Source organism: Anguilla rostrata, chromosome 7, assembly GCF_018555375.3.
Source record: "Anguilla rostrata isolate EN2019 chromosome 7, ASM1855537v3, whole genome shotgun sequence".
In the NCBI taxonomy this organism is placed as follows: Eukaryota; Metazoa; Chordata; class Actinopteri; order Anguilliformes; family Anguillidae; genus Anguilla; species Anguilla rostrata.
Window position 1 is genome coordinate 51,657,572 of NC_057939.1, and position 25,612 is coordinate 51,683,183.

Here is a 25,612-nt window from a genome sequence, read left to right on the forward strand (position 1 = left end):
AAAAACAACAGTTACAACAAGTAGGAGTCCATTTTCCACATCCACAACGGCATCAACCACAACAAGACCCCCGCCACCAGAGCCAGCCTTGTCACTGGAGTTCCACATAGTGGAGGACTTTAATGAGGATCTGAAGAATCCCTCTTCAGAGAACTTCAAGGCCTTGGCGAAGGAAGTAACGACACAGGTAACTGCCATTTTTGGGTTTTTGGGTGAGAGATATGAGCAGCTGTTCAAATATTTTAATGCAATATTCTCTGTCCTTCTTATATGGCTTTTAATAATATAATTTCTTTTCTCAGTCAGTCGTTGTCTTTATACATTAATTACCCCCTTTTTATTAATCAATGAAAATGAACATGTTTTATATTTGTATAAAATATATATTTTTTTGTAGTTGGATAAGATTTATTCCCAGAAATATGGGAAGGGATTCAATCGCACCAAAGTCAACGGCTTCAGGTAGGCACAAACATATATCGAAAGTTTAAAATTATGTCACCAGTTTAACCACATGAAAGAATCATGTATGTGCAACACCTATTATGTTATGAAAATAACTGAGCCCTTTGAAACATTTTTGATTGAAACATTTGCCATATGATAGACTGCACGGTACTTTTAAAACATTTTTTAAGACAAGGTTGCTCTCGCTTTTAGGAAAGGATCAATTGTGGTGGACACTTCCCTAGTGTTCAACAATTTCAGTGTCGTACCAAACACCAGCGATGTGACCCAAACCCTCAAAGAAGCCACGTTCTCCAACACCTCTGGTTTCAGTCTCCAAGTAAACATCTCCACCATTACAACCACAAGTAAGATAATTACACTTTAATGCAACAGTAAAACGCCATTCTATCTGACGGTATGTTTACTGACATTTCATGTTCTTGTGCTATTTAGACTGAATTGGACTTACTCTTCACTTATTTGTACCTTGTTCATATTATCACTACGTTTACGAACCTACAAATATGTCCAGCATTGGTTTCAGTTACACAGTGGTTCCAAAACAAGACGAGATTGCTGCTGGTGTGTTATTTATCGGAACCTTCGCTCTGAATAGATATTAAAAAAACAGTAAATACACACTAGTAATCTATCTCCAGTGTATTTTGGAGTCTAAAGCAGTATTAATTTAACACACAAGCTAACCTCTGACCCTCCTTTTGTTTTACAGTCCCGACACAAACTTCACCGACTACAACAAGCACTCCCACAACAAAATCTGACAAAAACACATTTACTCCACCTTTACCTCAAAGTCTTCACACAGTGAACACAACCTCTGTGTCACTAGAATTAATATCAACACCGCAAACAGACACACAGACAGCAAACCCTGACCCGACATCTTTTAAAACAACTATTGCTACAACTTCCCTAATTAGCAGTAACACACCACTTGTAACAACCACTACACATAATGTTACAAACACACAGCCTGGCAGCCTGACGGTGGTGACTGAGGTTACTATGACAACAGGGACGGAAGCCCAAACTACAACGATAAATGGAGAACCCATTAAAGCTGCAACTGAGATTACTAAAACAACAGAAACTGAAGCCCCAACTACAACCATGACTGGTACCCCCACTACAACTGTGACTGAGGTTACTATGACAAGAGGAACTAAATCCCCACCTACAACCATGACTGGTGCCCCCACTACAGCTGTGACTGAAGTTACTTTGACCACAGAAACAGTAACCCCAACTACAACTGCCACTGGTGCCCCCACTACAGCTGTGACTGAAGTTGCTTTCAGAACAGAAACTGAAGCCCCAACTACAATCCTGACTGGCACCAGTACTTCAACCTTGACTGAGGTTACTTTGACCACAGACACTAATAGCCCAGCTACATCCATGACTGGTGCCCCTACTACAACTGTAACTGAGGTTACTATGACAACAGGAACGGAATCCCCAACAACAATCTTGACTGAGGCCCCTGCTACAACTGTAACTGAGGTTATTTTGACCACGGACAGAGTTGCCCCATTTTCAACTCTCACTGATGCCTCCACTAAAACTGTTACTGAGGTTGCTATGATAACAGGCACTGAAGGCCCAACCACAGCCATGAGTGGTGCCCTCACTGCAGTGGTGACTGAGGTCACTTTGACAACAGAAACTGTAGCCCCCAATATATCTCTGACTGAGGTTACTATGACAACAGGAACTAAACCCCCAACTGCAACTCTCACTAGTGCCCCCACAGCACAGACAGTGAACCCTGACCCGACATCTCTTAAAACAACTGTTGCAATAACTTCCCTAATTAGCAGTAACACACCACTCGTAACAACCACTACACATAATTCTGCATTCACACAGCCTGGCAGCCTGACAGTACCACAAACAGAAGCACTCACAACGATTCCTGCATTTACACAACCCAGCACAAACGCAACTCAGACAGTAAGCATGACAACAGAATCTGTAAACACACAAAGCGACAAAACAACAGTGCCCCCCAGTAAGACTACAGTTCCACAGTTTAATATAAAGACAACACAGACAACACAGAATACATCAACTGTCAACACTGACAATTCAACTGAAATTGCCACAACTGCAACCACAGGAAACAAAAATAACACAACTGCAATGCCTACAGTCAAACATACAGCTACACAACCAAACACTGCCACATTACACCCAACTGTCATTGCCACAACCACACGTACACAACTGGGCACTGTCCCAGCAGCCACAACTAAGGTTCCAGCTGCCACACCCATCACTGGTGTAGAACCATTCTCAAGTACGACCACTCAGCACAGCTCAAGTCTTCATGAGCTTACTCAAAGTACAGCTCCTCAGCCCAGCACTGTGGCAGTCAACCAGAACACAACAAAAGTAACTTCCGCTGCTGCAAATTCGCAAATCAGAACTGTTCTGTTGCGATTCAGTCTACGGGACGAATTCACGAGTGAACTCTTAGATCAAAATTCAGAAAAGTACCGGCAGTTGGAGAAGCACGTGACTACTGAGGTGAGTTCTTAGCATCATTTATGCTTTTGATATGACTGAAATTTATTTGTTCTTTTTTAAACATTTATAATATTGAGATCATTTTTGAAAAACTAACAACCAAGCCTCTGGGAGAAAAAGGTTCTTGAACATGGAAACCAACAATTTTGCTATTTTATATATTTTTTAATCAATATGTCAGATCAGCATCATGAATCTCACAACCAAAGCTATACTCTTAACTTGTTGTGTTAAAGCATTTAATTTTTTTACGATTTTGAAAATGCATTGCTAAGTTCAACTTGGTTTGTGTTTACAATTCTAAAAATGAGGCAAATACTCTAAATATAGATAAAATAAATACACACTTTTGATTGTATTAGTGGACAGAACAAATTAGAAGGTTTGTACTTAATTAAACAAAGCATGATCATTGTTGAGACAAGAAAATAAAATATTTTCATATTTGGAACTTTGTATTAGCTTAAATGTCTATTAACAATTTGTTTTGTGTTTTATTATTTTTCAGATCAACAAAATATTTTTAAAGAAATTTGTCAAATCGTTTTTTGGATCAATGGTTAAAGGATTCAGGTATTTCAATGAATGTTGAAATTACTGCATGCAACTGAGAACAGTTTATGGGAAGTGCAGTTCCAAACAAATGTAGAATCACATTTGAAAAATCCAACAAACACTGGAATGAATAAATAAATACTCACATAAAAATAATCATGTTATAACATAATGATTTTCCAGCTGTTATAACATGATGGAGAAGATCAGCACGGGATAAAATGTTGTTGCTTTATTATTTAATACAATATCGATTTATAAACATGTGTTCGATGTTTTAATGTAGAGATCGTATCTGCAATGCCACTGAACGTGCTTTCGTGTTGTCTGTGCGTTGATTCACATTGAGTTGTTCAGTTTGATTCTCACAGGTGAGCTTACAGTAAGATTGTATTTGTAGTGTCCGCGTGCTTTGTTTCAGTTTTTTCCTCTCGGTATCCTCTACACCCTAGAAAAGGCTCAGTGATAACAGATGTGGATTTGCTGTTCAAAGAAGAAGCGAGTCAGGATGAGCTAGTCAGTTCATCTGAAGTAAAGAAAGTCCTGCAAAATGCTACATTCGCCGACAGCCATTTTTTTTTAAACATCATGCCAGCTTCTATACAGGCTTTCGGTAAATATTTTTCAGTGTCTTAAAGATCTTTTGTAACCACATTGTTTGAAAGTTGATGTACAGTCCGTTCATAGTGTTGCCTTCACTCAAATTAACTTATTTTTAATTTCTTCAGTAATTGAACAGTCGCAGTCTTTCAAAATTGTACCAGTATTACCAGAGGTGGCTTTTGATCTTTAACAGCGTGGATTTAACACTGATAATTTTGATGTGTTTGAATTAGTATGTGTGTAACTCCCTTTCTCTCACTTTTACAGAGGAAACCTTGGTGCTGGTAAATCTCACTCTGGTTCAGTCCTTTTCATTGTCACTCAATGACTCCCTGTCTTCATATCACATTGAGACTAGCAATGCGCTCTACCAGTGGGTAAGTACTGCAGTACTCTGGTGACTGCTTTTTTAAACTGTCCTTGCCTGGACTATTCTGTCATAGACTTGTTTTGAGTTGTATGTTAATCCATGAATGAGGAATACACATATTTATCTCAGAGAGCTGCTCATCATTTGTTGGCAAAGCTCCTAAAAAGGGAACACCTCGCTTGAAATAATGGGAACTCATTCCCTCCAGACTCTTCTTACCATAGAATGATCATTCTTATTTGTTCTCAAAAACGTTACTTAAACCAACATGATTCTGTGGAGAGACACAGACTTAATGGTGCCTCCCATGTAACAGAACCTTTCTTAAATTATTCTTACTTTTGTTCTTAAAAACGTTCCTACAAAAAACCAACATGGGATTCTTGACACAAGCGCAGACGTTTGTCTCTGTGCATATCCCAGGTGTATGAGATAATGAATGCTGACTGTCTGTAAATTATTTTATTGTTAAGCAATTATGTGCAATCCTGTACATGTGATTAGCATAAGGAAACAGCCATGAACAAAAAAAGATTTAAAAAAAGATGAATGCCGAATTGTTCTTGCATTTGTCATAGAAACCACAGTGATAACATTGATGTGTTCATTTAGCTTGGAGAGGTGTTTTCTAAATACTATGGGAACAAGAGCCTGTCATCGACTGTGAAGTTCAGGTAATTTTTATTTTGTATTCAGCCTGCTCAGAAGTAGAAACAAAGCAAATGTGTTTCCTGTGTGAAACATGCTATTTAGCTATGTAATTTAACTATGGCTATGTTATCCAGAAATAATAAATAAATAAATAAATAAACATTTGATGAAGGGACAGACTGCATGAATCCTTTGTAAAAATCCAGTAAAGTTTTACAAACATTTCACTGTAAAAATGCGGTTTTCATCGTGTAGGAAAGCAACACAGAGAATGATACTCTGCATCTCAAAATTACAGTAAATCAAAATAATCTGGATTCCTGGTTTGACCTGGGAAATTAATAAATCATTGTAAACTAAATGGTTTTATATGTTAATGATTTACCATTCAGTCTGAAACACTTTCTGTGCCTGCACCATCTAAGCTGATCTATCTCTCTCGTCTCTTTCAGAAACATTGATGGTTTGGTGGGTGCTACCATAGAGTTTAAATATAATGCAGAGCAGAAGACACCAGATGATGTTCTAACAGCTGCTGTTCTGAGCTCCCAGGGCCCCTTCCTCCACCTGAAGCATTTCCTGTCAGTCAATGGTCAGTACCGACAGCATGCGATTCTTTTTTTCTTTTTTTGCCATTTTTCTCCCATTTTCTCCCCAGTTTAGTCGTTATACTAATTCCCCGTGTGTATCACAGTCCTGGTCGATGCGCTATCCTCTGTCGGTCTGGGGAGGGTGAGCATGCGATTCTAATTGTATTTTAGTTTCATGATAAATAACATTTTTGTTATATTAATTTTATATATATATAAATATATAAATATATATATAAATATTTTTGTATTTGACAATATTTTTATTTCTCAAGAACACAATATTGATATTTTAAATAGTATTTAAAGTTTCAATAGTATGCTCTTGGGTACCATTATTAAAACGCAAAATTATTATGGTATTATGGAAGGTCAAAGGTCACATGAGAGGTGTGCTGATGGAGGGCATAGTTGCTGTGGAATGAATTATTAAATTACGTGTTTCCTCAGGTTTTCAGGCCCCGGTGGATGTTTTCCCCCTGTCCCTGAGGATCACAAGCCTGCATTTTGCAGAGGAGCTGGCCGATCGGGGGTCGCACCTCTTCCAGCTCTACAGCACGTTCATCCGCACATCTGTGAGTGAGTGAGACGCAGGCGCGTGCAAGCGCGCCACCCCACACCATTCCCAGTTAAAGTCCTGGGGGTATGACGTATGCCACACTCAGACGGACAGGATCTCCGTCCTTCATGCGCAAAAAAAAAAAAAGAAAAAACGTTGAGATTCTGTCTTTATTTTTCTTGTTTTGACCAGATAAGAATATGTCTCACCACCCATTGCTGTTCAGCAAACACAAACTCATTCTGGGCATCTCTCCCCCCTCCCCCACCCCCCCTCAATCTCTCTCTCTCTCTCTCTCTCTCAGGTAATAAAGCTTTATAAAGACATAAAAGGATTTTCTGGTGTCCACGTGACTAAAATGACGTGAGTATATAATATGAGCTAAATATGATACATTTCATGTACATAGTGACTACATATTTTATGTCGTTAATCTGTGATGGTGGATTGTTATAAATTAAGACCCTCTAAGTGGGCGGCACTTTAAAAAAATATCAAATAACATTGAAAGACATGTAATAATGTCACATATCCATGATGATGGTCAATAGGTTGCTGAAATATTTTTTTATTGTTATTTACATGAGTTGACACAGCCTTACTATTGGGGAAAAATGAGTTTTTACAGTAGATTTAGGATCACATTTTCTTGACATACATGATTTATGAAGGGCCAGTCCTTTATCTCTCTCCTTTTCCACAGTTCAGGTTCTGTGGTGGCTGAACTGGCAGTGATCTTTGAGAAGACTGGGATCTCTTCTGCCACGGTGTCTCAGATTTTGCGGGCTGGTTTGCCTCAGCTTGAATTCGAAGGCCTTACCGTAGACCCATCCTCCCTGTCGAATGGTAGTTGACAGTCACTTGATAATACAGTAGCTTGGATTCACTCAACATTTGTCCTTAAATTTGATTCAAGGTGAAATGCAAGTGTTTTTTTTTTTTAACTGGTTGAGTTCAGCAATCACCAAAATGAATCTTGCGCAAATTGTTTTTTTTTTCCCTAAGAAATTAAGAAATAAGGAAACATTTGACTCTTCATTTGTACACTAATCTCGTGTTGAAGGTAAAGGTGGATGTTGCCTGAAGCCAGCTCAGTGTTCCCCACAATGTTTCCCTAGACTGTCAGACAAACACAGATCACAGCATCACACTCATGCACATTTCCAACCCTCTCGCCCCTCCCCCCATGCAGAGGCCGGGCCTACGCCATCTCCCAGGCCATTCCCAGAATACGCTGTGGCCATCATTGTCATGTGTGGCCTTCTCATCCTTCTTCTCCCTGTAGCTGTGGTGGTCGTGAGTATCAACTTCCAACCAAATATCCAAATTAATCACCCCCTCTCCTCCCTGAACCCCCCGATGCATAGTTTGAGGCTCATCGCTTCATCTAGGGAAGCCGACAAACCAAATGTACTTTTTACACGCAGAATGACCAATAATTATGAACGGGGTCAATACGTAGGATGTTGTTTTTAGAGGTCAATTCAGTTATCTTTTCTGTATTATTACTGCAACATTTTTTTTTTTTTTGCTTTAATGCCAGAATCACAGTCAACAACCCACACTAATGTTCCACAGAACTATGCGCTATGTGAAATGTAGAGCTTCTAATGGCCAGGTTGATCTCTACCAGTTTGATATAAACCGTGCCCCATACACCAACACTCACCCCAGTCTAAATGCCACACAGTGGTACTACTTTTGGCTCTATGATGTGCCAGCCTGAGAGGGTGGGGTAAAGTGTTGTCTTATACATTGGTAGATATGAGTCTGGGTTCCCATTCCAATGCGATATATTTTCTTTTTTCGTCCTCTCTCTCAAGGGGTGTAAAACGGGAATGTGGAGGAAGTTGAAGAGGTCTCTATCGTTATCTAACTCCCAGCATTACAATATTTCTCCAGTTCACAATAGTGTCTGACAGCATACTGGGCTCTGTGTCATGGTAAGGCTCTCTCTGTCTCTATCTCACACATTCAACAGACAACACACCCACACACCCACCCACACATGCACACATGCCTGCACACACACTCACACAACACACCCACCCACACACACACGCACGCACACACACACCCTGATACACACACCCACTCACCCGCATGCACCCATGCACGCACACACATATTTTAACACTGTCATTCATGTCCGCATACACAAGTAACATCAAAGGACATAAACAGTAGAGACAAACAGTACAGAAAAATGATGGACACTTGCAGGCTCATTAGGGGTATAGGTAGTGGCATTGCCTCCAAATATGGGGGCTTCCTATTATTGCTGACAGACTCAAACACACACACCTATATATGTGTTAGAAATCAACATGACATATGCCAAATGTAATTTCATAAAATGTAGTTTTCATTATGTGTGTATGTGGGGGGGGGGGGTAGTAATGATTATGTGGTATAGTGAGACACAGTATAATTTTTCAGTGTGATTTTTATATATTTGGAGGCTGTGTTAACTGTCACTGTGTGTATAAAACCAGTAATAAGAAACATTTGAAAAACATTTGCAATTACATAAATAGGAATATTAGAAATGCAAATCATCTCCCATAGGTTAAAGGTTACCTACGACACGAATAGCAGTGAACTCCTCATCACCCTAAGGCTTGACAGACACACATCTGCTGGACATCAAATATTTTGATATTATAGATGTCTTAATGTAGATGGATCTTCTGCATACACAGTTAGTTAGAGTTTGCGCACTGCAAGGCACACGAATTTGGGCACATAATTAATATTCCATTGCATTTTTGTGAATGTATCCTCTAGCTGCTATTTCTGCACTTTTCCCTGTATTTAGAAATAAAATGCCATGATTTTAAATCCATATCTGCATTTTGAAGAAGTAGAGGTTTTGGGTATCATTTCATTTCATTTCATACATTCATTCATACATTCGTTCATTCAATCATTTATTTCATTCATTCATTTCATACATACATACACGCACAATCAATACTGTGAAAATGTCAGAGACCGCCCTTTACTTCATTTACTTTCCAGTGAAAACAGCCATTAAGTGAAAGTTATTTATTTTTCAGTGTCAGAAAATAATGCAGCAAACATATGTATTTAACACAACATTACACAAAAACCTCCACAACCATGTACAATACCAAAATCTTTCAGTATTTAGTGTGTCTACCCTTTTCCTTTATTGCAGCATACATACATACATAAATAGGCATATTTCATGCAGGTTCAAACAAACAGATTTTAATCTATTGAGAAATTATAGCAAAATATAACATTTATGACTGAAAACGAACGCTAAAATATGCAGCAAATTTAGTGCCAATATTATTTACACGAAGTTTACAACTCACGTCGTGGAGATCACACAGTCATTTCTGTGAAATCACGTTCCCAGTAGCTGTTGCTGCTGTTCGTTTAGTCACCTGTCCCGTTTTAACAGTATATCGGCATCGTCAAAATCTAAACAATACATATTCCTAATTAATGCTATAGAACAGAAACTCCCAATAAATGGACACATGCTGTTTCATCATATCCATGCTCCAAATTACTTTTTTACTACAAGCAATTCGAAGCTGACTCACTAGCCAGCCAACGGTGTAAGCAGTAAGTCAGTGATGTAAAAGCTTGTTCGTTAGTCTGCCTTTCATAGAAATCAAATCATAGCCAGCTTGAATAAAGCCGGTCATTGCTCGACCAAGAATTACCAATTACAACGTCATATTTGTTGCACACGATTAATCAAAGATGTTTAAGTTTGATCATCGATCATTTGATCATGATTTCATATATCATGCACATATACGCGCGAGTGCGTTTTTCATTAGTATTACCGAAATCTCTGACATTACTCACCTGCACAGCGGTCATGCGATTGGCTATGAGATACTCTTCCCCTGATTGGCTGAGGATAGCTTAATTTTGATTGGTGCGTACACGTGCGGTTTCTCCCCTATCGTACAAGTAAAAATAAATGGGGAACCCTGAAAAGTGCCAAACTCTCGGTGCTGTATAGGTATGGGGCATGCCCCCGCCAAGGCGTAACTTGGCGGGATGGCATACCTGCCATCCCAATGCCAAAATAAATTCTATTTCTGTGCGTCCACAGCTTGAAGTTTGTAGTTTTGAATGTGTAGTTTGAGAGCATTAAAACAGGAATTGTAGTTTTACGATGCGTAAAACACATGTGAGTTGTGTTTTGGGGGTCACAGAACACACACGAGTTGTGAACCACGTGTAAATAATATTGGCACTAAATTCACTGTGTAGTGAAAAGAAATAATACTAGTTGTAGTAACAGCCTTTGTATCGTCACAGAGAATTAAATAGTAGTTTTATTGAGCTTCGTTAGCTGGTAATTGTGTTTATGTTATATGACCTCCATTGCTTTACATGTGACCGTGGTGTCTTCATTTAATAATACTATCTGAAAAAAATATATTATTTAAAAAAATTTGGTGCCCAATGCAAGGCTGTGCATGGAAACTCATTTATTATATCTAAATATCACACAGGATCTTTCTTTGCAAGAAAAAATGAAACTGGCAGCCTTTAAGCTTCAAACAATTTTCGGTTTGTGAGCAGACCTTGGTACTTGCAACTTTCATGCACTTAAAAGTAAAATTTTTATTTTTAGCAATAAATACATTTGATTACACATTTGATAGATTTTACAAAATGTAATGAAACATTTCATTGTAACAGACAGCAGTGTATATGATATGGTAACGCTCTTTCAAAATAGGTCAGTGTCTCAACTCACATTGCTTTAATCAGCAAGCCCAGCTTGCAAAGGCACTTAGTTGGTTTGCTACATTTAACATGGTCGCTTTTAAAACAATTATACGAATTTCCCCTTTTCTTTAACTAAGTTTATGAGTTCAAAAGTATCACCCCATGGCTATTGTTTCATAAAATACTAGATCAAATATATATTTGGTGTTATGGATAGACAGGCAACCTTCATTATTAAAGCTCAGTTATTGTTAGCTGAGTTCATATTTTGTGTTCAGGCTGGCACGACTGTCAATCTGTAGAACAATAAATATGGCATTTGAAAATGAATCATTATCTGAGGAAGCTCTATGCAGTTAGTATAGGATGAGATGACGAAGGCTTTAAGACTCCCTATTTTTTTTTAAAAGACCCTGCTAGTAGCTTGACTTGAAGTATAAGTCAGAAAATTCATTATTAATGAGTGAACAAACACAAGTTAATATAGACACCGCTCCAGGCTTGACTACAGAAAGGCTTTGTTTGCAGTTCGATGGCTGAGTCCGACTTAGTCCGTTTGGAACTTTTGCTGGCATAACTGCTTTTCTGGGCATCTGGTTGTGGTCCCCCCTCCCCCCCATATAGTTCCCATATACAGTCCTTGGTTTTGTCATTGTGAGGTAACGTTCATCTTTGGGTGCACTTGATTGGCTGAATTTACCAGAGGTGGGTGAAAAGCAATGAGGTGAAAACCAAGCACAAAGTCGTGAGCAGGCTTGTTTTGGTTCCGGGTCCAGCTGTGGATGCGGTGAAGGCTGTAAAATTTGTGACAAAAAAAAAACTACATTTTAGTGGACAGCAAACCAAATAAAGTTGTACACACATTCTCGGCATCAACACTTCAACGGTGTAAATACTGTAGCTGTGGTAAGTCCCAATATGCCAGCTTTGCGTCCATTAGAAAATATAGGAAACACAAAGATATACTGAACCGCAGCTGAAGCAGCGATGGATTGACCTCCATTGCTTTTATAGTTAAAAAGTTGTCAGAGAAATGTGCACCTATATTATTATTTTATTCCCTACCAGAACTTGTGCATCTCTTGTGTTTTATTTTTGCATGGTATTTAATGAACTATAAAAGCTGAGAGCTACCCAAGGAGCTTGCAAAACCATCAAGCACAGTGTTGAAGAGACTTGGCTTGGCGAAGACTATGCTTGAACTAGAATGTAATTGCTATACGAAATTCATATAAAATAACTTAATGGCATGCATAACACCTACCTGTCCCATTGACTTTAATTGAGTTTACGTCGATGTTTAAGTTCACTTGTCCCCTCTGCACAGCGTTTATCAGAGAGTTTGCGATCTCATTGGCACTGGGAAAACGTCCTGAGGAGTTGAAGGCTAGACTTGAAGTCGTGACGACTGATCCAGCACTTGATGGAAAAAAACAACAGGTATTAGCACCACGCAGGTGTCAGCACTGCGCAGGTATCAGCACTGCGCAGGTATCAGCACTGCACAGATGTGCGCACACGTGCCCATTCGCATCCAAAAATACACACAGGCACATAGGCACACGCACATAACAGCAGACACGCACACACACGCACATACACACATGCATGCATACACGGGCACACACACACACATGCATGCATACACGCACACACACACACACACACACGCATGCATACACGCACACACACACACACACACATACACACACACACACATGCACACATCACGCGCACAAACACACACACACACACATGCATGCATACACGCACACACACACACACACGCCTGCATACACGCACACACACACACAAACACACACATGCATGCATACACGCACACACACACACACACACACACACAAACACACACACATACACACACAATGTAATGAATGGATTGGCACCTGAAATTCGTGACAGTCATAGAGATGAACGATGAGAAGTTAGCCTTGAAAACTGGCTCGATCTGAAAGGGACATATATTCATGCATTTTAATGTGTGCACTATTTAACATGCTGCATTAGTGAGTCGGTAATGTAATATTCAAGATTTAATAAAATTTAATAAAATTATTCCACCAAATCCAATATATTTCTATTTCTGCCCTGCCAAACAAAACCACAGTTCATAACTGCCCGTCACATGAAAGCCTTACCTGTTCTGCTGTGACCCGTGCTCTGGTTTTAAAGGCTTCTGAGTTCGCGTCTAGAAGTGTGTCCACAAATGTGTCAGTGGAGGTGAACACTAGCTCCACAACGTTGTTCGGGGTTCCTGTAAATGCACAACATGCATCTTGAAATTAAAGATTGCTTAAAAGCAGAACATATATTTCTCATGATTACTTAACAACATATTTGTTGGCATTCCATGTACAGTATGGTACATTTTTGTCTCAGGAGAAAAAAAAACAAAAAACAAAAAACAACAACAACTATGGAAAACGTGTGTTTGACTTACTTAGAATTAAAATGGAGGCGGGGTCAATAGTGATGTTGAATGTGTTGTTGGGGTTGCTCACTGCCTCTTTCAGCGTGTTGACGATGTCGTCGCTGGTCGGGAGCGATTCGGGTGAGGTGTTGTCCCGAAACTCCAGCTCCACCTCCGCCTGCGTATCCAGTTCCGCACGGTTTCGTGCCACGCCCCTGTAAGGGGGAACGAGGACATGCCCAGGAGAGAGAGAGGGGAACAGGGACAGGGAGAGCCAGGTGATGGGCGAGAAAAGGAGAGACAAGTCAGTCATACGGTTCTGCGTGGAGGTCAGGCATCACCCTTTCTTGTGTTTACTTTCCAGTGAAAACAGCCGTTGTAAGCGCAGGTTATTTATTTTTCAGTGTCAGAAAAGAATGCAGCCAACACATATTTAGCACAAAGTTGCACAAAACCTCCACAACTATGCACAACATCGAATCTTTCAGTATTTAATGTTTCCACCCTTTGCTTTTATGTACAGCATACAGCTTCCATTAAATGTACGCTTCATGCATTATTCTCTGACACTGAAAAAAACATATTTGCTCTGAATGGCTGTTTTGAGTGGAAATTGAATAAACTAAAGGGTGGTCCCTGCCTTTTGCACAGTAGAGTACATAATTATCACCCCTACTGTACAACTGTACTGATATCTTAGACTACTATGCCACCTGATTTGGTTTGACAAGATCTGTGTAAAGAAAAGTCTACTTAGCAAATGTTTAGGTGTTTCCCCCAGTTTTGATTAGTTCAATGGCAACTGTGCACCTATTTTACTTTCCCAAAATAAACATTTTAAACAACTAATATAGGTTCAAATACACCCGAACTGACGAATAGAGTGGCTTCATTTTAGTGGATCTTTATTCAATAAAACCACAGAAAAAAAGCTCTTCACCGTGAATAGGTTATATTACCTGAATCGAATCACAATCGTCCGGATGAAAATAAACCCGTAGCGTGCGCTGTAAATCACATCACACTATAATCAGCGGGAAAGAAAAAGGATTTAGTGGCATTAGACAATTTGATATGGTATTCCTTTGAGTTAGAAACTGAATCCATAAAATATTCAAATAAAGGATAATAGATTAATAGAATAATAGATTAAATAATTAAGGAAATGTCCTCAGACATGACCCACACCTGGCTTCAGGTGACCATGATCGCAATTTTTCTGCACCTTTCATTCAGGTGCAGGATTCTTTGATGCGCAGTCAGGTCAATTTAGCCAGTTCTCCACTGGGGGCCACACGTTGGCCTTATTATTTAGACAATTATAAAGGTGCAGCAATTTGTTTTTATTCATGAAACGTAATTAGTTTATCATTTGCTTATCAATTGCATTTAACAGGATTAAAAATGATCAAGTACTCAACATGACATAACATAACATAACATAATATAATGGAGAGAATAGGCCATTCATCCCAACGATGCTCGCCATTTTCCTAACTAAATTAGTGCTCTGATTACCTACAGACTAGATAGTATCTAACACTGTATCAAGCCTAGTCTTTGTCATGTTCAATATAATACACCCTCATTCCAAATCATTTCCAGATGCAGTTTTTATTTTATTTTATGGGTATGTATTTTATATTTTTACAATTTACTCTGGGTATACATGGAAAAAGAATAGAATAGGAGGCTGCTACACATTTTGGGCTATTGTAGGCTGTGACGGTACACATGCTTTGTAAGCTCACGCGTATTGTGTGTGGTGCATGGTTGGATGGCTGTAAGCAAAGAGGTTCTTTGCTGTGAACGAGTGGTCTAGATGGCTCCATAGCTCAAGAGTGAATTAAAGAGGCACTTTCATTACGAATGTGTTTGGGAAACCCATGTAATTTTGAGAGTGATCATAAGAGGGATTTAAAGAGGTTCTTGCCATTAAAGAGGCTTTCAGGAAACCCACCGCGGATTCTAAAATTTGATTGACAGACAGGAAGAAAGAAAAATAAAGACAGAGACTTACCACAGTAACAATACTGAATGCTAGCTTCTGGAACTCTGGTGAATTGCTATTAGCTAATGCAGGTATGAAGACTGTCTGTATAGTCACTTGAAGAGCCACAACTGGAACAGTAGGTGGACGAGGTTTGGGGGTTGTAGTTGTAGTTGTAGTTGTAGTTGGTTTTGTAGTTGTAGTTGGAGTTGTAGTTGTAGTTGGTTTTGTAGTTGTAGTTGGAGTTGTAGTTGTAGTTGGAGTTGTAGTTGGTTTTGTAGTTGTAGTTGGAGTTGTAGTTGTAGTTGGTTTTGTAGTTGTAGTTGGAGTTGTAGTTGTAGTTGGAGTTGTAGTTGTAGTTGTAGTTGTAGTTGGAGTTGTAGTTGTAGTTGGAGTTGTAGTTGTAGTTGGTTTTGTAGTTGTAGTTGGAGTTGTAGTTGTAGTTGGTTTTGTAGTTGTAGTTGGAGTTGTAGTTGTAGTCATAGTTGGAGTTGTAGTTGTAGTTGGAGTTGTAGTTGTGGGCATAGCCATGGTTGTAGCTCTAGAAGTTGGTGTAACAGCTGTTACTGTAGTTGCTGGTGTCGGGGTGGTTGCACCTCTTGTAGCTGTAGGAGTTGGTGTAGCAGCTGTTACTGTAGTTGCTGGTGTCAGGGTGGTTGCACCTCTTGTAGTTGTAGGAGTTGGTGTAACAGCTGTTACTGTAGTTGCTGGTGTCAGGGTGGTTGCACTACTTGTAGTTGTAGGAGTTTGTGTAACAGCTGTTACTGTTGTTGTTGGTACCACAGTTGTTGAACCTATTAGATTTGGATTCATGAGAGATTATGTATTAATTAAAACGTACTCTACTCCATATGCATACAGTATGTGCTAGCCATTGTTTTGCATGTTTACATAGAAAACATTATCAGTTTTCATCTTGTGTTGCTCAGCCAACAACATTGCACTTTCCAGCCCAGCGGCTGTCTTCCTATGGTGAAAATCATGCAGAATGATAGCACCAGTTGAAAACTGAAGTAAAATAAAGACTGAGTTGCAAAATGTTTTTAGAAATGCTTGCTTAATAATGTATTACCTACCAGCATTAATGACTTTAATTGAGGTAACGACGATCTTTAGTGTACTAGTTACGCTGCTGCCACTCAGAGTGCTGATTATGACATCATCGCTAGGTACGTTTGTTGAGCTGAAGGCCAGATCTCCATTTGTGATAGTTGATCCAGGCCTTAATACAAATAGAGAAGCAGGTTATATTATTAAATTAACACAGGTATAAAGAGCCATGAGACACATAGAAGCACACACTTTCAATTGTACACACACACACACACATACATGCACACACAAACAAATAAACCCGTGCACATACAATGAAATAGCTGAATATTGTTTCCACTGTCAAACCCATAAATGACATGAAAACTTAATGAATTTGCCCATTTTATCACAGACCCTAACGCAGCACCCCTGCAACCACACCCCCACATACACCCCCCCCCCCCCCCACCGCAACACACACAAAAAGAATACCATATTCACCTGAAGCTTCTTACAGTGAACCTGATGAATGAAGGAAATGCCGCTTTGTAAAGTGGCTCAATCTGAAAGTACAGGAATAGTTCAGCTGCCAACATGTCAATCTCCAAGAATAATCTCCAGTATGTCTTTCAACAAATTAATGCAAAAATATTTTACATTTATTGGACTTACAAAAATATTGTTCTAGCTATTGATTAAGGTGGTCTTAAAGATCAAACTAAATCTGATATTACATTAACAATAACAATGTTATTATTAAATTATAATTTTCAAATTGAATTGCTTCAATACATTTTTCCAGATTATGACAAAATCAGCAGGAGGAAATATGAGTAGTGGATATGGAAAGAGAAACCCAACATGTGTTCTGTTCTCTGATTACTTTGCATTCATTAATTGTTTAATAATTAGGCTTTAAAATGTTCCTTTATGTTCACTTCGATAACTAAAATAATATAAATACTGTTTAATAATCCATCTTAAAAAATATAAGATTTTCTTAGAAATTTAGTTTTTCTGCTGGAGTTTTAAGCATTTTTAAGAACCCAGAAAAATGTTTCAAAGCAATTGTCAACAAAGTCACGGTGTCATTGATGCGAAACACCTTGAGTGGTAATACCTCCCCCTTGTGGAGAATCTTCAGCCTGCTAAATGTGAATGAGTTAGTGTGTGTACGAGTGTGGTCCATGTGGTGCTTCACATCCAACAACAGCGAAACGCGCTTCATGTTTTTTTTCACATAAGACACTTACCAGCTGTTTTATTTGCTCGGCTTTAGATTGAAAGGCTGTAGATTCACGATTTGAGAGGTCAATATCAAATAATTCAGTGGAGGTGAACTCAAGAACTTTGATGTTGGGGGGAGCTGTAGTGGACACAAGAGTTCAAGTTAGGGTAGTTGTAGGTCATTACAATTTAAGCACCTGCAGCTGTTTGATTATGGCAGCTAATGTGACAGTTGTAGTGCCTGGTGTTGTAGTTTAGGAGGCGCTGTAACAATGTAATACCTGTTATGGTTGTTGTTGGAGGTGCAGTAAGAGTGGAGAATGTTTCAATGGTGGATCCTGCTATGGTTGGGGCTTTGGTGCCTGTTGTCAAAGTAACCTCAGTTGCAGTTGTTGTGGGGGGAACAGTTATAGTTGTAGTTGGGGCTTTGGTGCCTGTTGTCAAAGTAACATCAGTTGCAGTTGTTGTGGGGGCCACAGTTACAGTTGTAGTTGGGGCTTTGGTGCCTGTTGTCAAAGTAACCTCAGTTGCAGTTGTTGTGGGGGTAACAGTTATAGTTGTAGTTGGGGCTTTGGTGTCTGTTGTCAAGTAACATCAGTTGCAGTTGTTGTGGGGGCCACAGTTACAGTTGTAGTTGGGGCTTTGGTGCCTGTTGTCAAAGTAACCTCAGTTGCAGTTGTTGTGGGGGTAACAGTTACAGTTGTAGTTGGGGCTTCAGTTTCTGTAGTCAGGGTGACCTCAGTCCCAGTTGTAGTGGGAGCACCTGTTATGGTTGTAGTTGGGGCTTCAGTTTGTGTGGTCAAGGTAACCTCAGTCACAGTTGTAGTGGAGCGCCTGTTATGGTTGTAGTTGGGCTTCAGTTTGTGTGGTCAAGGTAACCCTCTACATGTTGTGGGGCAACCGTTAGTTTGTGTGGGCTTCAGTTTGTGTGGTCAAGGTACCCTCTGTCACAGTTGTAGTGGATGCGCCTGTTATGGTTGTAGTTGGGGCTTCAGTTTGTGTGGTCAAGGTACCCTCCGTCACTGTTGTCGTGGGAACGCCGGTTATGGTTGTAGTTGGGGCTTCAGTTTGTGTGGTCAAGGTACCCTCTGTCACAGTTGTAGTGGGAACACCTGTTGTGGTTGGGGCTTCAGTTTGTGTGGTCAAGGTACCCTCCGTCACTGTTGTCGTGGGAACGCCGGTTATGGTTGTAGTTGGGGCTTCAGTTTGTGTGGTCAAGGTACCCTCTGTCACAGTTGTAGTGGGAACATCTGTTGTGGTTGGGCCTTCAGTTTGTGTGGTCATGGTACCCTCTGTCACAGTTGTAGTCGGAACACCTGTTGTGGTTGGGGCTTCAGTTTGTGTGGTCAAGGTACCCTCTGTCACAGTTGTAGTGGGAACACCTGTTGTGGTTGGGCTTCAGTTTCTGTAGTCAGGGTGACCTCAGTCCCAGCTGTAGTGGGACACCTGTTTGGTTAGTTGGGGCTTCAGTTTGTGTGGTCAAGGTAACCTCAGTTTCCAGTTGTAGTGGGAAACCTATGGGTTTTAGGGTTGGGGCTTCAGTTTGTGTGGTCATGGTAGACCTCTGTCACAGTTGTAGTGGGAAACCTGTTATGGTTGTGTTGGGGCTTCAGTTTGTGTGGTCAAGGTAACCTCGTTCACAGTTGTGTGGGAACACTGTTGTGGTTGGGGCTTCAGTTTGTGTGGTCAGGTACCCTCTGTCACAGTTGTGTGGGAACCCTGTTATGGTTGTAGTTGGGGCTTCAGTTTGTGTGGTCATGGTACCCTCTGTCACAGTTGTAGTGGGAACACCTGTTGTGGTTGGGGCTTCAGTTTCTGTAGTCAGGGTGACCTCAGTCCCAGCTGTAGTGGGAGTACCTGTTATGGTTGTAGTTGGGGCTTCAGTTTGTGTGGTCAAGGTAACCTCAGTTCCAGTTGTAGTGGGAGCACCTGTTATGGTTGTAGTTGGGGCTTCAGTTTGTGTGGTCAGGTACCTCTGTCACGTTGTGTGGGAACACTGTTGTATGTTGGGCTCAGTTTGTGTTCAGGTACCTCTTCAGTTGTGTGGGGAACCGTTCGTTAGTTGGGGCTTCAGTTTGTGTGGTCAAGGTATCTGGGCACAGTTACAGTTGTAGTTGGGGCTTCAGTTTGTGTGGTCAAGGTACCCTCAGTTCAGTTGTGTGGGGAACGCCTGTTATGGTTGTAGTTGGGGCTTCAGTTTGTGTGGTCATGGTACCCTCTGTCACAGTTGTAGTGGGAACACCTGTTGTGGTTGGGGCTTCAGTTTGTGTGGTCAAGGTACCCTCTGTCACTGTTGTAGTGGGAACACCTGTTGTAGTTGGGGCTTCAGTTTGTGTGGTCAAGGTACCCTCAGTTCCAGTTGTAGTGGGAGTACCTGTTATGGTTGTAGTTGGGGCTTCAGTTTGTGTGGTCAAGGTAACCTCAGTTACAGTTGTTGTGGGGGCAACAGTTACAGTTGTAGTTGGGGCTTCAGTTTGTGTGGTCAAGGTAACCTCAGTTACAGTTGTTGTGGGGGCAACAGTTACAGTTGTAGTTGGGGCTTCAGTTTGTGTGGTCAAGGTACCCTCCGTCACTGTTGTCGTGGGAACGCCTGTTATGGTTGTAGTTGGGGTTTCAGTTTGTGTGGTCAAGGTAACCTCAGTTCCAGTTGTAGTGGGAGCACCTGTTATGGTTGTAGTTGGGGCTTCAGTTTGTGTGGTCAAGGTACCCTCTGTCACAGTTGTAGTGGGAACGCCTGTTATGGTTGTAGTTGGGGCTTCAGTTTGTGTGGTCAGGGTACCCTCTGTCACAGTTGTAGTGGGAACACCTGTTGTAGTTGGGGCTTCAGTTTGTGTGGTCATGGTACCCTCTGTCACAGTTGTAGTGGGAACACCTGTTGTAGTTGGGGCTTCAGTTTGTGTGGTCAAGGTACCCTCTGTCACAGTTGTAGTGGGAACACCTGTTGTAGTTGGGGCTTCAGTTTGTGTGGTCAAGGTACCCTCTGTCACAGTTGTAGTGGGAACACCTGTTGTGGTTGGCGCTTCAGTTTGTGTGGTCAAGGTACCCTCTGTCACTGTTGTAGTGGGAACACCTGTTGTGGTTGGGGCTTCAGTTTGTGTGGTCAAGGTACCCTCTGTCACAGTTGTAGTGGGAACACCTGTTGTAGTTGGGGCTTCAGTTTGTGTGGTCAAGGTACCCTCTGTCACTGTTGTACTGGGAACGCCTGTTATGGTTGTAGTTGGGGCTTCGGTTTGTGTGGTCATGGTATTTTCAGTTTTAGACATGTCAAAACACATAAATAAGAACAGAACAGGAATTATTTTGCTGTACATTGTGCCTTTTTCTTTGAATGGATTATTTGGATTTGAATCTGGAAGAGAAACAAAAAAATATTTATGTCAGAACTTTTGAATGAATATATAAACAAAAAAAGGATGGAATAATATTGGTAACATAATAACATTGGCAACTGCTACTCTTTCAAGTTAGGAAAAATTGTCAACTGTGGTGAAAAATACCAGTATATCAGCATTGTTGTTTCGCTCAGCACCATATTTTATAATCTCTCACAGAATAATGAGGTTTGTGTTTGTTTTGCCTGCCAAATGACTGCTGAACTCTGCTGCCAAATGCTGTCCTACTAGGACATCTATTGGACGGCAGTTAGGTTTTTAGTGATAACAGTCATGTTCTTCATTATTTTTCCAAACCCTCCACTGTTAAAAAATAAATAAATGATAATGTAAATTTTATGGTAAAATACTGACAACTAGGTTGTCAGAACTTTATTGTATAAATAAGGATAACAATATGTTAAATGTACAGTAACTGTACATTTTACTGTATATCTATCAAACGTTAAATGTATTATGGCGTTTCACTGTAAATAATGCAATTGTTTCCATGTCAGCTATTTACAAGTTCACACATTTGCTATTTTACAGTGTATCGATGAAAAGCCTATTAGTGCATACCATTCATTGCTGTGTATTGAAAGATATGTGTTAGTTTGTGTCAGTAATGTAATAAATGGGAACTTCCTGAAAACTTCCCCTCAGTTTTACAGTGGATCTTTATGGTTTAACAAAACGGCTGAAAAATTATGTATCTCTCTTTAGCGGTTTACAGGGTTTTAATTTGAGCGTCGTTCAGATCTGTCCTCAGTGAGCATTTCCAGTCAACAGTGTAACTGATCAAAAGACCTCAACAATATTTTGCACTTCCCCGATGACACAACTTGAACAATAATACTGAGTTTACTTTGAAATCCAAAGCGATTTCTAAGATTTATTTTTGAGCAAACAATACCAGAAAAGCAACAATTACAGCAAAATGTGCTTATTATCATTATGATGATATATGAAATAATATATTAAATTATTCCACAAATGCGCAAATTAAAGAAGTAGAAACAATGGAAGATATGCACATGCTCTTAGATTCTTCCAGTGTTGTGCTTTCTTTTCTTTAATTACACAGTAAAATGTTCATTAACTCCCACAGTGTACATCAGTGTGGTCCCTTGTGGACTCAAGTAAACTCTTTTAGAGTTGAATTAACAGTGGCCATTTTGCTGTGTACTACAGTGGATCTGCTACCCCTGGAGAAGAACATGTTTCCCTCTCTGACATTAGATGGCAGCCCAGCCAGTTCATTTTTTTTGCCGGAACAGGGAAATTCCAAACTGTAGCATCTGATTCTGAGGAAATGCCCACATTTAATGCTAAATAACATAACTGAAGTGCCATGAAAAAGTATTTTCCCCTTCCTGATTTCCTCTATTAATGCATGTGTCATACTGAATTGTTTCAGATCTTCAGACAAAATGTAATATTAGATGAAGGAAAACAAAACACATTGTGAAAATATGTTGTTAATTTAACTAATGAAAAAAGTTATCAAGCAACCATGTCATACCATATCAGACCATATGTTTCATAACTTAAATAAAATAATAATTTCATTGTGTTTTGTGTTTACACAGTTTCCCTATGTCTAGTATTCCATTTTGCCTAAAGATCTGCAACCATTCAGTGTGACAAATATGCAATAATGGAGTAAATCAGGAAGGGGGAAAATTTTTTCCACACTGTATATGAAAGCTATGCTACCCTTGGAGATCATAATATCACTTTTTATGAATAGTTGTGTCATAAACAACACAACGTAATTTGTGCCTACATATATTTATATTGCAACCAATCACATGAATTAGAGATCAAAACAGTACTGTGGCAGTGTCTCAGATATCCGTATATGTAAGTTTAGTTTTTACTTATTTTCACTTGTTGATGTTACATTACATTACATGACATTTATTTGGCAGACGCTTTTATTCAAAGCGATAAGTGTATACCAAAGGTCATTGGAACAACTACAACACACAAGTCTGATAAGGTACAATACTAATTTTTTACAGTTATTCATAGCCATGAGCACATAATGTCCAGTTCACACAGTGAACATTGCTCTGACCTAAACTATTACTGCAGTTTGTGCGGTCAAGGTATTACTACAAGCTACAACAACAAGACAATGATACGAGGCGCAATAAGTGCTGTATGTTCCTATGAAACAGTTGTGAAGTTATTTTTGAAAGGCTTTACTATTTTAGAAGGCATATGATAGATGCCTTAACCCCCATATTTTCTCCTTTAACCTATTCCTGTCACTCACAGATAAACATCACACATAGCTGCTGCCATGTCTTTCAACATTAGATACACTGCACATGCAGGTGTTTCACCAGCCAAAGAAAGCACTGAGCCACATTCACAGCGAGACTCACTCGACCGCAAAACTATTTTAATAAACAGTCAATTATCATTCTTTAAAATACCATAACCTCAATGTGCATCATAAAGAAGATGACACAATTGCCAGGTAAAAACATGTGTAGTTTTTCCCCCCCCCACCATTCTGGTCATCACTGAACTTTCTTCAAATTGCATCTGTCAAAGGGTAATATGTGGAGAAAATGAAGTCTGTGTAAGACTTGTAGTATTTTCTCAGTTCGTGTTAGATTTCGGGCTCTCGGCTAGATCAAGCCAGATTAAGTGGAATGTCTGACATGTCCTTTTTCCATTGCAATGCACAAGTGAGACTGCTTTTTCTGAAAAAGTACATACTGGTTTGGCTGGATTTAGCTGGATAGCCAGGCTTTTTTTTTAAAGATCACATTTGAACTTGAAGGTTAAGAGGTATTACCCGTACTTCCAGCTGTCAACAGCATAACCGTGGTAAAAAAAAAAAAAAAAAATTCAAATAAAAAAACATACTAAGAGAAAATACATTAAATATGTTGAGGCAAAGTTGCCATTGTGTGGAACACCACAACCAATTCTTATCTTTTCACAAGCAGAGGTTTTTGGGACCAGGGATTGATTACCTGATAGATACATTTCATATTAATATCAGGTTATTCTGGAAAGACTAATGTATTTTAAATGCTTAATAGCTGCCACAACTTTATCGGATATATTTAGACGACTGGGATTTTTTGGTTATCATTTCAATGTCTACTGCAAAGTTATATTTATTGCAGGTGACTATGCAATGCAAAAGCCAGTCAAAAATAACCATTCAATAATGTATTACAGCAACAAATAACAACTGTTCTCTTTAAAACTAAAAGTATATATTAGCATATCTACACTGGTCAGAGGAGGAAGATGAAGAATTTGAGCTATGGCAATATTATGCAAGCTTTTTAAAAAGCAGCTCCTTCACAGAAAAATCACTTTGTACTGTGCATCTAGGCAATGATTATTTGATTTATATATCTATTTATTTCAGATGCAGTTATTTAAAATACAGTAACTTTTGATGATCCAATTTTCATATACATCTGCCATTGCAAAAAAGAGATGCCACACAAAAAAAGGTTGAAAGAGCGAACTGTAGACATTACTAAAAATATGAAAAAAATAATACAGCGTATTGTATTCAGTAATCATCTCTGATGAATTGGCTGCAATGTGTGTTTGCCTGATTGGTGTTATGTCTTGGTCTGGTGGAAAATGTCACGTTTCCGTAATATAAAATCATCTTCTGTCCGTCTGTCCTGTTTCCCCGATTCTACAGCATTTCTTTTGTTACTTGTGTCACCTGCTGTCACCGGTGACTCAAAAATAGCTCAACAGTTCAAGCTGAAGTGAACCTGTAATTATAACTAAAATGACTGAAATAATGTTTGGATATAAACATTATTAAATTAGAAATAAAAAATAGGGAGTTTTTAGTTCACATTGTATCATGCTGTGTATAGGTTAATAGAATGATAACTCTGTTAAGTCACAGAACTAAAGAAGGACTCTTCACAACTTTACTTTGATGTCTACAATATAATGCACATATATATGCCGAAAATGTAATAATCATCTGTTAGCCACCAGATTGTTATTGTTTACCTTAAATATGTTGGAATGCAAGAAAAAGATTCTGGAATCTCAAATTTGGTTCAGTCAGAGAGATGTGTCTTGTTCATTTTTTATATTACCCAATATGACCCTGTCTGTTTTGTGATTCAGATTGTGGTTACATTTCTAATTAGCCCCATAAACTGAGGCCTTTTTGGACATATGATATTTTCAGTTTTTGATATTTTCAGTTTTTCTCAAAATGACGAATAATTTGTTAAAATTCTATTATTTGAAGTGTGAAATAGATATTGAGCACCTAATAACAGTGTATGCTTATTTTCTTAAAGATTGCTATCTTTTCAGCACCTGCATAAATTCGTGAAAACGCTTAAACTCAGAAAGTGACCAGTTGTACCTTACAGCTGTCTGTGAGCGCCTTTGTCAGTATTAGCTGTGGCTGCGTGCCTCTCTGAGTTTTAATTGTCTCTGAGGGACTGCACCCTACAGAGAGAAAGTCTGCCTCAAGGGACGAT

At 39.4% G+C, this 25,612-nt stretch overlaps 2 protein-coding genes across 2 annotated transcripts; one reads left to right on the plus strand and one right to left on the minus strand.

The window, feature by feature from the left end:
• The first annotated feature begins 5 nt into the window (after nt 1-5).
• On the plus strand, nt 6-8,662 carry LOC135259982 (mucin-2-like). The gene is made up of 14 exons (XM_064344996.1): nt 6-187; nt 398-462; nt 661-815; nt 1,181-3,000; nt 3,509-3,573; nt 4,008-4,168; nt 4,426-4,535; nt 5,141-5,202; nt 5,632-5,771; nt 6,220-6,344; nt 6,633-6,691; nt 7,032-7,174; nt 7,521-7,624; nt 8,152-8,662. The coding sequence occupies exons 4-14, from the start codon at nt 1,477-1,479 to the stop codon at nt 8,245-8,247; spliced, it is 2,589 nt and encodes an 862-aa protein (XP_064201066.1). The 5' UTR covers nt 6-187; nt 398-462; nt 661-815; nt 1,181-1,476; the 3' UTR covers nt 8,248-8,662.
• A 699-nt stretch (nt 8,663-9,361) lies between these two features.
• LOC135259986 (uncharacterized) lies at nt 9,362-18,294 on the minus strand. The gene is made up of 11 exons (XM_064345007.1): nt 18,021-18,294; nt 17,766-17,878; nt 17,014-17,075; nt 16,554-16,699; nt 15,508-16,271; nt 14,447-14,511; nt 13,518-13,702; nt 13,216-13,331; nt 12,964-13,025; nt 12,321-12,475; nt 9,362-11,850 (listed from the first exon to the last, which is right to left on the minus strand). Exons 5-11 carry the CDS (start codon nt 16,006-16,008, stop codon nt 11,753-11,755), a joined length of 1,182 nt encoding a protein of 393 aa, XP_064201077.1. The 5' UTR covers nt 16,009-16,271; nt 16,554-16,699; nt 17,014-17,075; nt 17,766-17,878; nt 18,021-18,294; the 3' UTR covers nt 9,362-11,752.
• Between the last annotated feature and the right edge of the window lie 7,318 nt (nt 18,295-25,612).

Coding starts and splice junctions, on each gene's coding strand:
- LOC135259982 (XM_064344996.1), top strand. CDS start 1,477: ATGACAACAGGGACGGAAGCCCAAACTACAACGATAAATGGAGAACCC. Junction 3,001..3,508: donor AGAAGCACGTGACTACTGAG/GTGAGTTCTTAG, acceptor ATTATTTTTCAG/ATCAACAAAATATTTTTAAA. Junction 5,772..6,219: donor GCATTTCCTGTCAGTCAATG/GTCAGTACCGAC, acceptor GTGTTTCCTCAG/GTTTTCAGGCCCCGGTGGAT.
- LOC135259986 (XM_064345007.1), bottom strand. CDS start 16,008: ATGGCTATGCCCACAACTACAACTCCAACTACAACTACAACTCCAACT. Junction 14,512..15,507: donor CATTCAGTATTGTTACTGTG/GTAAGTCTCTGT, acceptor CGCTGATTATAG/TGTGATGTGATTTACAGCGC. Junction 13,332..13,517: donor CGCCTCCATTTTAATTCTAA/GTAAGTCAAACA, acceptor GTGCATTTACAG/GAACCCCGAACAACGTTGTG.